The sequence below is a fragment of the Trichomycterus rosablanca genome, chromosome 12, assembly GCF_030014385.1.
Source record: "Trichomycterus rosablanca isolate fTriRos1 chromosome 12, fTriRos1.hap1, whole genome shotgun sequence".
Lineage (NCBI taxonomy): Eukaryota > Metazoa > Chordata > Actinopteri > Siluriformes > Trichomycteridae > Trichomycterus > Trichomycterus rosablanca.
The window spans coordinates 30,419,605-30,438,146 of record NC_085999.1 but is presented as its reverse complement, the minus strand read 5'-3'; the positions used below and the strand labels follow the sequence as shown (position 1 = coordinate 30,438,146).

The following is an 18,542-nucleotide window of genomic DNA, read 5'->3' as shown; positions in this document are numbered from 1 at the left end:
CTCCGGCACTACATGCGTGAAGGTTTCCTTTGTGGATAGTACACCATCTGTGTGGCTCCGTCTCTTTTTCTGGCCGTGTTTGCGTCTGTGTTTCTCTCTCTGTACCTGTGGATAATCCCACATGCAGATGGAGCTGCTGGTGTTCGGTGTGTTGCAGTGGCTTGCGCTGTCTTGGCCGGTGCGTGCCGACTCCATCATCCACATTGGTAAGATTTGCGCTCTCACTCACATCTGACTGCTGGGCTCTCAGTGTCTGTCTAGATCAGTGACTGGATTAAACACCTGAGTAAAGAATGCATGGCTAGCTGTTGAATACACTGTTCATCAGTACATTAGGGAGTAACATTTGAAATACATTTATAATAGAAATCCTATGTTCTTCATACCACGGCATGTTAAGCTGTGCATTCAAGTTTCTCTGTATTAACAAACTTCCCCTAAAGTTCATTTCATTGTATTTTTGCCATTTTCATCACCCGCATTATCACAGTCAGGGCTGCTGCGTGTCCAGTTCCACTCAGCGCAAAGCAGAAATACCCTGGAAAGAGTGCCCATCCATTGCAGGGCTTTATCCGTCCTCACGCACACATAGCCAATCATGTATGTGTAGATGCCCAGATGGCCAATAGCACCGCTGAGATTCAAACCCGGATCTGAGCACTGGGTGACAGACTTCTGTGCAGCGTTTTATTGCTTAATGTAGTTAGAATACTGGTCACATCATCAATGGAAGTGGAAGAAGGCAAATTTCACTGAGCATTTTTTATTATTTGGGAAGCAGCTGCACATTTTACTGATGGAACAGTTTTATGCCATAGTGTATCTGTTTACAAACTTTAATCTCAAATAATAGGGTGCCAAAAAAAACTAATCTTAATTATATTAATGCAGTAAAAATATGCAATTGGAAAAAAGTCTTAAATCTTAGACATCCTAAATACATCATTTAACTAAGTCCTAAAGTGGCCTCATAACTTTATAGATCTTATAATAAACAACAATAGGTATATTTAAATCAACTGCTGTTTTAAATGCCTACTTTCAAAGAAAAAAATGTGCACCTGACCACCCAGTCCCTGTGTCTTCAAAATGTATCTTGGATTTATATATTCAGACCCTTTTTGTGCACATTTTTATGCTGTAGATTTAATTTTAAATGGATAAAATTGCCGTTTTACTCATCAATCTCTACTTAATTACCCATAATGCTGAAGCAGAGATGTCCACAAGTCACAAAATACGAGTCCGAGTCAAGTCACGAGTCAATGTAATATACACAAAACATATATTGGAAATGTAGTGTAGAAATAAACAAATAATATATACAGTGGGGCCAAAAAGTATTTAGTCAGCCACTGATTGTGCAAGTTCTCCTACTTAGAAAGATGAGAGAGGTCTGTAATTTTCATCATAGGTACACTTCAACTATGAGAGACAAAATGAGAAAATGGATTTTTAAAGAATTTATTTGTAAATTATGGTGGAAAATAAGTATTTGGTCAATAACAAAAGTTCAACTCAATACTTTGTAACATGACCTTTGTTGGCAATGACGGAGGTCAAACGTTTCCTGTAAATCTTCACCAGGTTTGCACACACTGTAGCTGGTATTTTGGCCCATTCCTCCATGCAGATCTCCTCTAGAGCAGTGATGTTTTGGGGCTGTCGCTGGGCAACACGGACTCCACAAATTTTCTATGGGGTTGAGGTCTGGAGCCACTCCAGGACCTTGAAATGCTTTTTACGGAGCCACTCCTTCGTTGCCCGAGCGGTGTGTTTGGGATCATTGTCATGCTGGAAGACCCAGCCACGTTCCATCTTCAATGCTCTCACTGATGGAAGGAGGTTTTGGCTTAAATTCTCACGATACATGTCCCCGTTCATTCTTCCCTTAACACGGATCAGTCGTCCTGTCCCCTTTGCAGAAAAACAGCCCAAACACGACGAGTTGAGTTTTTACCAAAAAGTTCAATTTTGGTTTCATCTGACCACATGATATTCTCCCAATCCTCTTCTGGATCATCCATATGCTCTCTGGCAAACTTCAGACGGGCCTGGACATGTACTGGCTTAAGCAGGGGGACACGCCTGGCACTGCAGGATTTGAGTCCCTCTCGGCGTAGTGTGTTACTGATGGTAGCCTTTGTTACTTTGGTCCCAGCTCTCTGCAGGTCATTCATCAGGTCCCTCCGTGTAGTTCTGGGATTTTTGCTCACCGTTCTCATGATCATTTTGACCCCACGGGATGAAATCTTGCGTGGGCCCCAGATCGAGGGAGATTATCAATGGTCTTGTATGTCTTTCATTTTCTTACAATTGCTCCCACAGTGGATTTATTCACACCAACCTGCTTGCCTATTGTAGATTCACTCTTCCCAGCCTGGTGCAGGTCTACAATTTTCTTCCTGGTGTCCTTCGACAGCTCTTTGGTCTTGGCCATGGTTGAGTTTGGAGTCTGACTGTTTGAGGCTGTGGACAGGTGTCTTTTATACAGATAACGAGGTCAAACAGGTGCCATTAATACAGGTAACGAGTGGAGGACAGAAGAGCTTCTTAAAGAATAAGTTACAGGTCTGTGAGAGCCAGAAATCTTGCTTGTTTGTGGGTGACCAAATACTTATTTTCCACCATAATTTACAAATAAATTCTTTAAAAATCCTACAATGTGATTTCCTGGATTTTTTTTTCTCATTTTGTCTCTCATAGTTGAAGTGTACCTATGATGAAAATTACAGACCTCTCTCATCTTTCTAAGTAGGAGAACCTGCACAATCAGTGGCTGACTAAATACTTTTTGGCCCCACTGTAAGTTCAGATAAAAACAACAACAGATTAGCGACTGTATTTTGCCGTTTTACTTAGTGCCTTTACTTTCCTAGATACCAGTAGTTAAAAGCTTAAATTGACATTTTGTTTTCATTGCAAATCACGGCACAGCGGCCAAAATCCAAAACACAGCAAAAAATCCATAACCACTGCTTACCTTAGCTTATGTTCTTCCAGATGCTATTAAATGTATAACTGTGTGTCCCATTAGGAATATAATCCGTTATTTTGTAAATGTGCTTATAATTAAAAACCTCCAAACTTTTCCCGGTTGTGAAGTAAAACACGAACCCGTTAGAAAGTCAATCAAGCGTTTCATTGACAATCATCTGTGTGATGCTGCAAACTAAATGAATACAAATAACAGCATTTCTTACTAAAAATTAAAATCAGAAGGTCTGATTGGTTCAGAAACCTTATTGGTCTTTCAACCTTAAGCACCAATTCTATAGGAGTGTTCCATTCACATTATTTGTTACTGTGAAGTGCACTATGTAGGGTATTCCACCATTTTAAGTGAGATTGCAATCCAAAGGTAACGAAAATGTTCAAATGAAGTTGAACTTCAAACTGTGTAGGGAGTAGGGAGCGACTCTTCATCACTACGCCGGAAGCTGGCTGTAACATTTACCCATTACATGTGTTGCGGGTTAAGACGGCTGGAGCGTTATTAGAGAGCAGAAAATGACACAATCAGAATGATGTCGGAATATATATATATATATATATATAATTGTCACACGTAACTAATGTTGCTGACTTTTGTTGTCCACAAGTCATTTTTTGCGAGTCATGAGTCGAGTCAGAGTCATTTAAAATGAGTCTTTAGTCGCTGTGTGTAAAGTAAATTCAAAAATCTAAATCTGTCAGTTATTATCTACAGATGTATTCAGACACTTTGCTCAATGTAAACCACTTTGGCAGCAATAACAGCTGTAAATCTTTACAAGCTTTGAAAATGTATTTAGGCAGTTTATCTCATCCTTAGCCTATTGTAGGGGCAGCTGTTGCCTTGTGATTAAGGTACTGGACTAGTAATCAAAAGGTTGCTGGTTCAAACCCCACCACTGCCCGGTTGCCACTGTTGGCCCCTTGAGTAAGGCCCTTAATCCTAAATTGCTTAGATAAAATGCTGTCACAGTACTGTAAGTTGCTTTGGATAAAATCAGAATCAGCTTTATTCGCCAAGTATGTTTACACACACACACACACAAAGGAATTTGTTTCTGGCTGTTGTTAGCTCTCTACAATTAACAAACAATACAATATACAAACAAAACTATATGTAGACAATGTACACATTTACATGCTCTGCAAAATTTGCATATGTACAGAAAATACAAAAATAGCATGAGATAAATAGTAAAGTAAGATAAGATGCAATTACAGTATTATACAGCATGTATAAAGTGCAGTAAACAACAGTAAACAAAAGCATCTGCTAAATGCTGTAAATGTAAAATACTGTCTGAAGAAACTGTGAACCCCCAACTTCAGGTCTCTTCATATATGTTTGATGGGATAAAATCAGGGCTTTGGCTGGACACTCATAGACATTTTAAAAAGACAACTGCAGTGTTCAGTTGTGTTGAAAGGTAAAAGGAATTTGCATCCAGCCTAAAGGAGGTTTTTTGTAAAGGAATTCTCTTTGTCTTTACCGGTAAGAGACACCTTCATCACATGACAGCGATCAGAGCATGATAGCATCACTATGTTTCACTGCACATATGGAATTAGGGTGCATTCACATGAGACACGGCAGTTTGGCAGTGCTGTTTAGCTTGTCTCAGCTCTTCCATCGCGTTGGGCTTCACCTGATTGAATGTTGACCCAGCTTGCCGCTAACCTTTTAAAAGCGCATCTAATGAGACGGAGTGTTTGATATGACATGGTAAAAGCGACTCGGGCAGAACGAAAAACACGTAATGTAAACAAAACTTAACGTGACTTATTGTATTAAAAAAACGACGTTTAGTGTTCCTGTGTTCTTTATTCAATACATTGAACCATGTTAAGCTTTTTTAACTATAAGCGTTTTAGACTCTGAAAAGTCTCTGAAAAGCAGATTCTCTCAATTTCTTAGCACCCCGAGCTGTAACACAAGTTTAAAAGTGAAACAGGAGGAAAATGCAGCTAAACACAGATACTTGTGTGTCCACACAAATGCAGATTCGTCTCATTTTCACACTTTGATGACGTTTTACTGCACCGCTCAAGCCAAGCGCTGAGCAAAGCGGTGATGTGCCCTCAGACACGGTGATGTGTCTGTTTTCCAGCAGGCATAGCGCTTCAATTTCTGAAGCTTCTTTAAGATTTTTCTTCAACAGCCCTTGGGCCTTTTTACCTCCCTTTTAAAAGCCTTTGGAAAGCTAATCTTAGAGACAGTTTCAAGGTTGTGCCAAGCTTCTTTCTTTTAGAAATAATTGAGCCCCTGTGGTCCTTGGTCCTGTGGTCCTAATGGCTTGTTTTTTGTCCTTTTTTTTGTGTCTTTTCAAACTATGTCAAATAAAAAAGAATGCAACAAGTGGACACGGCTTAAGGATAATTAAACTAACAACGCATCTGAACACAATTTGGAGTGGAATAGCAAGGTCTGATTTTTTTTCTCCTGAAAACTCTAAAAACATGTTTTTACTTTGTTATAATGGGTGATGAAGTGTTAACTGCTGGTTAAAAATGACAATTATATGTATTTAAAGAGCAATTCAACCCTGGTAAATCAATTTACCAATTCTGCACAATTGTTGTAGGTGTTTGTTAAGCACTTTAGAGTAACTGTAAATAATTACTGGGGTGGCACAATGGCTAAGTGGGTAGCACTGTCGCCTCACAGCAATAAGCTCCTGCGTTCGATCCCCAGGTGGGACGGTAAGGGTCCTTTCTGTGTGGAGTTTGCATGTTCTCCCCGTGTCTGCATGGGTTTTCTCTGGTTTCCTCCCACAGTCCAAAGAAATGCAAGTGAGGTGAATTGGAGATACTAAGTTGTCCATGACTGTGTTCGATATAACCTTGTGAACTGATGAACCTTTTGTAATGAGTAACAACCGTTCCTGTCATAAATGTAACCAAATGTGTAAAACATGACGTTAAAATCCTAATAAACAAGGCATACCACCATACCACTGTAGTGTATACCAGGGCAGTGATAGCTCAGTGGTTAAGGTACTGAACTAGTAAACAGAAGGTTGCCGGTTCAAGCCCCGCCACCAAGTTGCCGCTGTTGGGTCCCTGAGCAAGACCCTTAACCCTAAATTGCTCATTGTGTAAGTCGCTTTGGATAAAGGCGTCTGGTAAATGTATGGTGGCAATACATTATAGTTTGTAAGCTGTCATTCAAACAGGCTTAGAGGCTGCTTCTGATTATGATGATGATGATGATTATTATTATTATTATTATTATTATTATTATTATTATTATTATTATTATTTATTATTTATTATTTATTATTATTATTTATTATTATTATTAATGTTGCTTTTTCGACTATTTCTTCACACATTAAAATAAATGTATAATTAGCAAAGTTTATTTAAGGACATTTAAATATTGATGAAGTAAAAAAATCAATGTATCCTACAGCACTACAGCTGGATTCCAGCTGGAACCGGTGCCCAAGGGCAGTGGTTGCTTAGTGGTTAAGGTACTGGATTAGTAATCAGAAGGTTGCTGGTTTAAGCCCCACCTCTGCCAAGTTGCCACTGTTGGGCTCCTGACCAAGGTCCTTAACCCTCAATTGCTTTAATTGTATTGGTCGCAACTGTAAGTCACTTGTTCTGTGATGGACTGGCAGCCTGTCCAGGTTGTTTCCTACCTTTCACACAGTGAACTGTACCCAACTGTTAAACTGTTGAAACAGACAATGAATGAATGAATAAATGCACAGTTAAGGGGTTTTGAATGTGCTTGGAGTATGCTCTTGGTCCCATCTCATCCGTAGGTAAATGTTGCAGTGTCTGGTTTTCCATATGATCTTAGAGAAAACAGGAATCATCAGACCTGTCGATGTGCCCACTGCAGGTGCTCTCGGAGGCTGCCTGTGAGCACCCCTTGCTGTTTCACAGATACAACCCAGATTCAACCCAGCGCTCTGGCCATAATGATGTGTCCTTTATCAGATCCCCCAGGTTCTTATGATGCTCATATCTGCTGCAGTCATTATATGTTCTATGAGTACCATTATTGTTTATATTAAAAAAGTATACATACTGTATAATGTACAATGCACCTGTACTACCATAGCAACTGCTTAGCAACATCCTCTCAACCACCTAAAATACTGTGCAACTACAGAACAAAGCTCACAACCATTCAGCACCACTGTAGAAATATTGGGAAACTGCTTAAGCTGTTTCATCTTTATGCATTTTCCCCATGTGAATGTACTTTTCTATTAATTTCTTAAGGTTTTCCTTTAATTTACACCACCTGCACGTATAATCATAACAACAAGGTTATAATGCTATAAATTGACACCCCTGCTGTACACAAACTGATAACACGTGTGTCATTATTGATTGCAGTAATATTATCTGCACACACTGTGTCTGTAACCATAATGCTGATCTCACATTCAGTGATGATGTGATAAAGGCTAAGCTGCTTCCATCGCAGGGCAGACACATGTACACACACACCCATTCACCTATAGGGCAATTCAGTGTCTCCAATTACCCTGACACGCAGACACAGGGAGAACATGCAAACTCCACACAGAAAGGACCCAGAGCGCCCCACCTGGGGATCGAGCCCAGGACCTTCTTGCTGTGAGGCGACAGTTCTACCCACCGAGCCACCGTGCCGCCCAAAAAGAATACAGTAGTGATAAAACAGATAATGAATGAATAAAAATGAATACGCTCAGGGCAGTAGGTAATTTTTGTCATGGTAACACTCGCCACAACCACAGCCGTGCACATATTTTAATTTTATTTCCTTTAAAATCAGTGTTTTCATGCTATTGTATGGTATTGGATTCCCACACCCACGAACCCACACACCCACACACACCGTCATGTCACAAAGAGCATTAATTAACCATGCCGACCACGTCCATTTGTACCCCCAACACATTACAGAGAGATTTATTCTGATTTATAGAAAATTCCTGCACCTCACTGTGTGGATTAACTACAAAAACAGATTTATTTTCTTGCTCCTGTCTGCAGTAATATGATGGTTCATGTTTGAGCAGCTTTAACTTTGTCTATTATCTGTTATCCTTTTCATTTCTGATCTATTGTTCTGCTTCTCATTCTGTAAACTGTGTGTAGTAATTTTCTGACTGTTTACTCTGTGTATCTTGATGTATATTTGTCTATAGCTCTTAAATTGGTAAACTATATTTTTATTTATCCGGGTGCTTGTTGTCCGTTCAGTTACATCTATCAATGTGGTTCTACCCATCCAACATAATCATGTGCATGTCATATTAATTAGTAAAGGACGTTTAACCCTAGTAAGATTTAGATTTTGCCATCAGAGACATGTTTACCTGTAAACCTTCTAGCCCTTTTGTTTTTACTCCCCTTTCTCCCCTTTCTCCTAGAGTAGCCGATCCACTGCTCGGACCCCAATGGCGTCCAAGAAGGCTGTATAATCACCTGACACACACTCCCCCCGACGTGTGCACAGTCCACCAATCCCTTCTTATTCACCCATACTTCAGTGGATTTGCACATGAGCTTGGCTTCACGTACAGAGAGCCACGCCCCGATCTCCGCGCTCTTCCACTTTCTGTACAGGCGCCCTAGGCAATCAAGGCCCTTACACAGCGTCTGCTCTTTCCCACCCAGCAGATTGAAAGCCAATTTTGTCTGCTGCAGGCACTGCCAATTGTGCCTACTAGAGGGTGCCTAGCCGACTGGTAGCAGAATTTTTATTTAGCTAAAGGTGGGGCAGAATACCTTGAAATGTGTTTATGGACAACCCTGTGCTCTGACCTCAGTTTTTAAACAAGCTGGAATGTATGTACATATTTATGTACAGTAATGAGCCAAAACATTAGGATCATAAGCCAAGCATGGGACCGTGGTAGCCTAGTGAGTAGTGCGTTGGGCTGTCAATCAAAAGGTTGAGAGTTCAAATCGCATCTCTGCCATGCTGCCACTGTTGGACCCTCGAGCAAGGCCATTAACTCTCTCAGGTCCAGGGGCGCCGTACAATGGCTGACCCTGCACTCTGACCCCAGCTTCCAAACAAGCTGGGATATGTGAAGAAGGAATTTCGTTGTACTGTACACCTGTATACGTATATATGACAAAGGCATTCATTGTATTCTATTTGTCTTGTGTCCTGTCAGTTGTAGCCTAGTGGTTAAGGTACTGGACTAGTAATCAAAAGGTTGCTGGTTCAAAAACCACCACTGGCAGGTTAACCCATGAGCATGGCCCTTAACCCTCAATGGCTTTGGATAAAAGCGTCGGCTAAATGCCAAAAATATAAATGTAAAACACTTCTGACCCATCAAGACATGGACTCCACAAGACATCTAAAATTGTCCTGCAGTCTCTGATACCAGGACAGTATTAGCCGGTTCTTCAATTAAACGTTGCAGGGTGGATTGTCGTACAATACATCCTGGTGCCATCTCTTCCAAAACCATGGGTACACCTTTGCATCTCCACATGACCCTTGAGAAACCAGGATTTGTCGGACCAGTCAATTTTCTTCTGTTGCTCCAATAGCCAGTTACAATGCCCGTGTGCCCATTATACATGCTTTCAACAGTGGACATAGACATTTTGACTGGCCTTCTGCTTTGCAGCCTCCGACACAGAAGCATTCAATGAACTGTGTTCACATTTGTCACATGATCATATTTCAACTGTCTGCAGTTTGAGCCGTAGTAGCTCTTCTGTTGGTCTGAACTGGATTGCATAACCTTCCCGTCCTCTGGCGTTAATGATTCTTGACTCTACAACACACTGTCTGTCATTCATGGTTTGTCCCTTTTACTTTCAGTGAGTACCCACCACAGCTGCCGGTGGGCACCTCTTGCTCTTTCTGTGATACTTTGACCCACTTTTGGCACTTGTACAACACACTCAGGTCTTGACTGCCCATATCTGCTGTGACATTACACTACCTTCACCTTAACATTTCATTTATTCCTGACTATGACATGCATGAAATTGGAATGGGTTCCTGATACACTAGTGAAGGACTTTTCTTTCTCTGACTGCTGGGTTTTAAATTTCAAGCGTGGCAAAGACTTTTTTTTGTTATAATTGTAATTTAATGGAACATTATACTAATAAAATGAAGTGGGGCAGTTTTACTACATTTTATTTTTTATTCACATGCTTTAACCTTGAGTTTTTTAAAGGCAAACTACTGTACTGTACAAACTGTACATGTGTTTCCATTGAAAAAAATAAAAAAAATACAATTGCTTTTAGTGGGTGGCACATGGGTGCAGTGGGTAGCATTGTCGCTTACATGGACATTTTCAGCATTTAGCAGACGCTTTTATCCAAAGCGACAAACAGTACTGTGACAGTATATTGTCTAAGCAATGAAGGGGTTCAGGGCCTTGCTCAAGGGACCAACAGTGACAACCTGGCAGTGATGGTCTTGAATCAGTGACCTTTCGATTACTAGTTTAGTGTTTTAACCATGGGCTACAACTGCTCACTTCTTGCTCACTTCACAGCAAGAAGGTTCTGGGTTCAATTCCCAGGTCTGGGTCCTTTCTGTGTGGAGTTTGCAAGAGTCTGTGTTTGTGTGGGTTTCCTCTGGGTTTTTCGATTTCCTTTCACAGTCCAAAGACATGCAGTCAGACCAGTTGGGGTTACTAAAATTGCCCTGAGTGTAGCCCCACCTAACCCATATATGAATATAGTCCATGACTAAAGGCTCAAAATTGTGTTTTTTTTTTATTTTCTTCCCAGTTTTCTTCCCAATCTAGTCATATCCAATTACCCGATTGCATTACACTTCCCCGTTACTTCCACTCCTGACCAAGGAGAGCCGTGACTCACACACGCCCCCTCTGACACATGTGCAGTAGACAACGGCATCTTTTCACCCGCACTAGGCGGGTTCATACGTGGATCAGCTTTGTGTATGGAGAGCCACACCCTGATCCCCATTATCCCCCGTCTCTGAGCAGGCGCCATCAGGTTGTAATAGCATCAGCTATGAGAAATCCTCTCCGGCACCCTCCCTAAACAACAAGCCAATTTCTGTTCAGGTAGGCGCCCAGCCTCCCGGTAGCAGAGCTGAGATTCGAACCGACGAGTTGTGCTGTCTCAAAGCAAAACACTACCAGCACTGTGTTTGACAGTAGGTTCAGTGTTTTGGGTTTAAAAGCCTCACTTCTTACCTAAAAGTCTCACTTTTTGGTCTATGTGATCAGCTACAAACCTTCTGTTAAGCACAAAAGTCCCAATTCTAAAACAGGAGCAACCTTTAAACCCTCGTAGATGTACTTTTTGCATGAGTGTGAATGGTGACAGCCATGTTCCATTCATGACAGACTCAGTGCTGGTGATTTTTTGGTTACATCTGACCAGCCAGACAAAGAATAAAGTGACATTTTGCATTCATTAAAGCCGAGATTGGCAAAATACCACTTTTCCATGCACTTTGTACTCATGGACAAATGCTCGTACAAATGATCCTGGCACCTGAAATTGCTTATATAAAGCTCCGGGTGACATTCTTGACCTGTGAAAACGTATGATCTGCTTTTAGCTCAGACAGTTGAAACGTGGACGTGTTGCCCAAACTTCAGCACCTGACACGCCTACTTTTGGTGATTACAGGAGTCACAGGAAAAGTCAAATAGGTGATCTTTTTAACAAATTGACTCATAAAGTGGGTGTTTGGCCTCACGCCTGACTAGTCTTTGCACCCACATTCCGTATGTAATGTACTTAATATCAGAGGAGTCATTTACCATTCATTCCGAAAGCTATTAGAATCGAGTGCATTCCTGAAACAATGGCGTGATCGTTCTTAGGAGGTGCTATAAAGAAATAGGTCTGCTAAAGCGGCAATATGCTTACTTAGAATGTTCCCGAGAGTCCCCTGTAATGACCATCAGAAAGCCTGGAGCCTGAAATTGCTCATTGGGACTTAAACTAGTAACTCTTTAACTATTAATCAAATAGGGACAGGTAGTCATTACTCAGTGTAAATGCTACTCAGTAGTAACCTTTTGTTTGACATTCTTAATGTTTGACATTAAAAAAAAACCACAACCCAAACATTAAATCACATTTTTATTACATAAAGACGCTAAGCTGTGACTTGAAAGAAATGTGCAATTTATTTCTTTGTTCAATAGCTGAATTAAATCTGTGCACCACAAAAATTCTTTATATATATATATATTGTGAATTCAGAACCTATTCGGACCTCTTGACTTTTTGCAGACTTTGTGCTGTGGATTTAATTTAAAATATATCTACAACCCCAAATCAGAAAAAGTTGGGACAGTATGGAAAATGCTAATAAAATAAAAATGCAGTGTTTCTTACATTTACTTTGGGTGTGTTCGAAAACCTAGGGAGCTGCCCTGCTGTCTTACTGCCTACATAGGCAGCTGCCTTAGTAGAGAGGATTCTAATAAGTCATCGACTCATAAGGCAGGTTATTCGAACGCACTACTTAAAGATAACATCGGGTTTCGCTTACTAAGCTAACACAGTTAGCATCATGCCATTCAAACCAATGGGATGGGTTGGCACAACGCGTTATCATGTCAACTAACGTCTCCCTCAGTGTACCGAAAACGGTTAAACTGTCCCTGACAAGCCCGAACTTGCAAATAAATACACTTGTACACGTTTATACAAATTAAAAATCAATGATTAAAATGATCAAAAATAAATATTTTTTTATTATTCTGTGAGAAAAGTGCCGCACTGAATGATGGGATTGCCTCCAGCGCTAGGGCAGCATCGGATGCTCACTCGTTCTTGTGTCAAAATAGTGTTGAAAAGTCACGATGCCTTACTAGTGAGGGTATTACGGCATCTAGAGGTTTCGAACAGACTTGTTCTCGGGAGCGCGCGTAGGATGGCGTAAGATGCTGTCTATGTAGAGAGCTCACTAGGTTTTCGAACACACCCTTTGACTTTTATTTGATTGCAGACAGGTTAAACCTGAGATATTTCATGTTTTGTCTGCTCAACTTCATTTAATTTGTTAATATACATCCATTCCTGCATTTCAGGCCTACATAAAAAAACTACATAATGATGTGATTCCAAACAGGTGATGTGAATAGGTGATTGTAATCATGGTTTGGTACAAAATGTCTTTTAAGGGCAAAATATATGTCTTTACCAGCGTTGCACGCCTGAATTTGGGCAGTCTATGGCAGATCCTTTAAAGCTCGGTCACATTTGATGGCAAGTGTGTATAAACTGCCAGTGTCGGTTCTCTCCACAAATGTTTGATGGGGTTTAGGTCAGGGCTATGGTTGGGCCACTTTAGAAAATTCAGAGACCCGCCCTCCAGTCACTCCAGTGTTTTTATTGCTGTATGCTTCATGACATTGAAGGTCATTCAAATTGTTCCCCATTTTCTTCACAGGACTTTTAGAGCTCTGAGTTACTGTGTGATTCATTTTTACCTCCTGACCAAAGCTCATCTAGCCCGTATGCTCATTTTGGCTGATTACCAACTCTAGGAGGGTTTAATGTAATGCCAAGTTCATACTGCCACTGTGGTCCTGGGAATACTCTTAGATATAGTTTTTTTTCATCTCTGTTTCTGATCATGCCATGCTACAGCTGGACTGATGAGATCCACAGAGAGTTCCTTGGACTTCATGGCTTGGTTTTTGCCCTGATAAGTACCCAAGTGTGTGTCTTTCCAAACTATGTCTGATCAATCAAGTTACAGTGGTAGCCTAGTGGGTAGAGCTTTAGGCTATTAACCAAGAGGTTGAGAGTTCGAATCTTAGCTGTGCCATGCAGCCACTGTTGGGCCCCTGAGCAAGGCCTCTAGCTCTCTTGGCTTTATGGGCGCCGCACTATGCTCTGACCCCGGCTTTTAAACGAGCTGGGATACGTGGAAAAAGAATGTCATTGTACTGCACACCTGTATATGTATATATGACGAATAAAGGCGTTCTACAACAGCTGAACTCTAACACTACAAGTCCCATCAGGCCCTGCATACCATGTCACCTGCAAAGCATGTCACCTGACCAAACCTGCATCACCTGACCATCCACGGCTGAAGCTCATCCCAGATCTGATTTCCTTCCCTTACGTCCTCCGCTCTACAGATTGATTGCACAGTACGACACCTAATGCTACAGACTCCATTTGAGTTCTGGACACATCTCAATTAGATCAGAGGCTTTTCTGAAAAGGTTTCTGGGAAAAGTGTTTTTGTACATTCCCTCTTTAACTGTGGAATAAGTCTTTCAGTCTAGAGTAAAAACTGCAGTTAATTTCTTCAGTTTTTAAGTCTCTTTTACAGTCATAGTGTTTTGCAGGGATGCTGGGATGCTGGGTTGTTGTTGTTCTTGTGTTTTGCACCCTGTTTTGTTGGTGAATGTGTGTTTTTGGTGTTTTGTGAGAAATAGATGGTTGTTTACTGACGTCTTTAAAATTCCTTGTGGTACTTTTAGATTCTTCCTTTTCAATGTGTTTAAGTTTACATTGCGAGGGTGGCTCAGTGGGTAGCACTGTCACCTGACAGCAAGAACGTGCCTGGTTTGTTTCCCAGGTGAAGCGATCTGGGTTCTTTCTGTGTGGAGTTTGCATGTTCTCCCTGTGTCTGCATGGGTTTCCTCTGGGAGCTCCGGTTTTCTACAACAGTCAAAATACATGCAAGTGTAAATTGGAGATACAAAATTGTCCATGACTGTGTTTGACATTAAACTTGAACTGATGAATTTTGTGTAACCAGTAATTACCTGTCCTGTCATGAATGTAACCAAAGTGTGTAAAACATGACGTTAAAATCCTAATAAATAAATAAATAGTTTATATTGCAGTTTGAAATTCTGCTGTTAGTAACTATTATACATTTTGGACTACTAGTTCAGTGATAGTGGACATGTTTGCTCTTCATCATGGATGATAAAGAATAAATTGAGGGGTAAAAAGGGCAATCATATTCATTTAAAAATTAACACAGTAAAGCATTTACAAATTCATGGGGTTTGTTTTTTTAATCCACTGTAAATATCCCTTACAAGTACACGTGAATGTTTAAGTTCACCTGTAGTTGCAGTATTATTGTAGTATTATAAGTGTTGTGTGTGTGTGAAATACCGTGTGCTGTATGTAACCGATTATAACCTCTTGTTCTGTTCAGGTGCGATCTTCGAGCAGGACGCAGTGCGGGACGCCGAAGTTTTCCAGCAAGCTATTTCGGATCTGAGTCTGAGCGATGATATCTTGCAGAACGAGCGTGTCACACATTCCATCAAACTCATCGAGCCTGACAACCCCTTTCAGGCCGTGCAGGAGGGTGAGTGACCGTTTTAAGATCAATTAGCGTTGTCTGAGGGCCAGCGCTTGGTTTCTCTGGTGATGTATTTCTAACTGTACATGATCAGTGTGTTTTTTATGAGTCTGGGAGAAAAGTGCTCGTGTTTGTTATTTTCTGGGAATGTGTGTTAATGCGTGGTGACTTACACTGGTGGCGCAATTAGGGGTTGAAATGTACACCAATCAGGCATAACATTATGACCTCCTTCCTAATATTGTGTTGGTCCCCCTTTTGCTGCCCCATACGCAACAAACTGTGATGCTCTGTGTATTCTGACACCTTTCTATCAGAACCAGCATTAACTTCTTCAGCAATTTGAGCTACAGTAGATCGTCTGTTGGATCAGATCAAAGAAGGAACAGTGGTAAAATCGGCGATAGGGTCATGACCGGCCAAGGCTCATTGATGCACGTCACACGGGCCAGCCTTCGCCCCCCACGTGCATCAATGAGCCTTGGCCGGTCATGACCCTATCGCCGATTTTACCACTGTTCCTTCTTTGGACCACTTTTGATAGATACTGACCACTGCAGACCGGGAACACCCCACAAGAGCTGCAGTTTTGGAGACGCTCTGACCCGGACGTCTAGCCATCACAATTTGACCCTCGTCAAACTCGCTCCAATCCTCATGCTTGCTCATTTTTCCTGCACATCAACTTTGAGGATAAAATGTTCACTCGCTGCCTAATATATCCCACCAACTAACAGGTGCTGTGATGAAGAGATAATCAGTGTTATTCACTTCACCTGTCAGTGGTCATAATGTTATGTCTGGTCGGTGTATATTAAACTGTTTATTTTTTATATCTGGAATATAACACGAATTCTTTAAACATAAACCACTCTGATAGATTAATCAGGATGAGTAGAACATACAAGAACACCCCCTCAACACCCTGTTAACCCCAAATGTACACTTTCTACTGCTAATTTGTGCATTCATTGTAGCTCTCAAGGCGTTCTTGCTTGCTGGCTAGAACATTTACTATGTTTTTGATGATTTAGAGTTTGGATTCTCAGCTTCAGTTCTGAACTGTTGCTTTGCATGGTTTCAGTATTTTCCTTTTCCTAACAGAAACTGATGTTGGAAAAAATGGTTTGCCGTTGATGTACTAATTAATTCAAAAGGTGTTCAGTGTAGCCGAGTTCAGAGCGGTGCTAAAGCCACTGGAGATCCTCTGCACCAAACTAATCAAAATATATACTTATGGCCCTGCTTTGTGCAGGAAAGTTTCTTCCTCAAGCTGTTGCTCCAAGTTGGAAGCATATGAATAATTTATTACTGGTTCTGTATACCTGTTATGTGTGTGTGGCTGGAACCAGAGAGCTCGATAAATAGGACTGCTGTCCATTTATTCGGCCGTGCAGTGTCATGCAAATTGTTAAAATATTTACTTGAATAAAACAAACACAGTATTATACTGACTTGCTCCTTGTAAAAAAAGAAAAAAATCATTATTACCACTGTGATGTTACAGCTGTTCAGCAAAGTTCTCAGCGGCATTAGTCTTAGACCTGGAAACAGGCTCTTAACCAGATGGTCTTGCTGTTTGCAATGTTGGCAAACTAGAAAATTGAATATAAAAATTTTTAATTGGGCCGCTCAGGTGGCGCATCGGTAAAACACATGCTGTTCACCACGATACGATGTATTCGAGATCTCGGCTCTGCCTTGCCGGCTGAGGATGAGCGGCCACATGAACAACGACTGGCCTGTTGTTCAGATAAGAGGCGGGACTAAAGCCGGATGGGGACTCTCTCTCAGACTAGTGCGATTCCGACCTTTGCTGGCTGGTTGGTGGCGCCTGCACGGAGATGGGAAAGGAGTGCGGTAGAGGGTGTGGCTCTCCGTGCACAGCGCTGTACTGCACTGCGCTCATCAAGTGTAGGTGATAAGATGTTCGATTGCTGTGCACGTGTCATCCTCACCAATCAGGAGCAGGGACCAGCATTAGTAAGAGGATGATTGACGGGTAGAAATCGTATGCGCTAAAGTGGGAGAAAAAGGGTTAAAAAAAATTAAAAATTAAAAATTGGCACCCATTAATGATTAAAAGCACAAACAAGTTTTTTTTTTTGCATTTTCCTCCCAATTTAGTCATATCCAATTACCCGATTGCATTACGCTTCCTCTTTACTGATGCTGATCCCCACTCCTGATTGAGGAGAGCGAGACTGACACGTGTGCAGTACCTAACTGCATCTTTTCACCCGCACAAGACAAGTTCATATGCGGATCAGCTTTGTGTACGGAGAGCCACACCCTGATCAAAGCATTATTCCTTGACTCTGTGCAGACGCCATCAATCAGCCAGCAGAGGTCATAATTGCATCAGATATTAGGTCCCAGCTCCGACTGCAACGCTGTATGAACAACAGCCAATCGTTTTCATGTAGCCGTCCAGCCTGCTGGATGGCAGAGCTAGTTTCAAACCGACGAGTTTGAAATGTCAGTTCTGGTGTGCTAGCATGTTTTTACCGCTGTGGACAAACAAGTTTTTTTATATCCAGTATTCATGCTTTTATGACCGTAAGCTCACATTGTTCTAACACTTCATTTGCTTACGAACTTGAATATTTAAAAACAAAGTTCAAATATTTAAACGAACCTGTTAGGTGCTACAGGCGTTTCTCAGAATTGTAAAAGTTACAACAGGTGGAAGACATGCCCCCTTCAACTGTGGAATACCTTAAGTCTAGGTCCAGACTAAGAGCTTCAGTTTTTTAGTGTTTGTATGGTTATATAGTTTTGCAGAGATCTGGGATGCTGGGTTGTTGTTGCTCTTGTGTCAGTAACCAAACAGAGAATGTTGGTTGCTGACATCTTTAAAAGCCCTCGAAGTACATTCAGGTTCTTTCTTTTAGATGTGCTTGAGTATGTATTGCAGTTCTGCCATTGTTAGGTGTTAGATAGGGCTGGGTGGTATGATACATTTATATCACAGTATTTTTTTAAGATTCTGCTGGTTTCACGGTATATCACAGTGTGTGTTTTTTTTTTGTATGACTGGGACTTTTGATACGTCTGTGGCTTATTCTTCCGGTGCATTTTTGGTCTTCCTCTTTTCATCCTCCATCTGTTTTTGTTTATTTTTTTCACCATATCAAGGAAGCCTCATTTGTTAACACTGTCATGCTAACACTACCTGGCTAACTCATGAGCTGTATCTAATCTGCACAATGCTCCATAGCACTTTTAGCGGCAAACAATATTATATGATAAGCTGCCTACTGAAGCTGTTGTATTAACTATG

The 18,542-nt window shown here is 41.1% G+C and overlaps 1 protein-coding gene across 1 annotated transcript in view; it reads left to right on the top strand.

Moving 5' to 3' along the window:
• The first annotated feature begins 14,999 nt into the window (after window positions 1-14,999).
• LOC134324031 (glutamate receptor ionotropic, delta-1-like) overlaps window positions 15,000-18,542 on the top strand; it is a 235,094-nt gene continuing 231,551 nt past the window's right edge. The window contains exons 1-2 of the mRNA XM_063005682.1: window positions 15,000-15,015; window positions 15,110-15,265. Coding sequence (XP_062861752.1) covers window positions 15,000-15,015; window positions 15,110-15,265 — 172 coding nt within the window. The remainder of the gene's footprint in view (window positions 15,016-15,109; window positions 15,266-18,542) is intronic.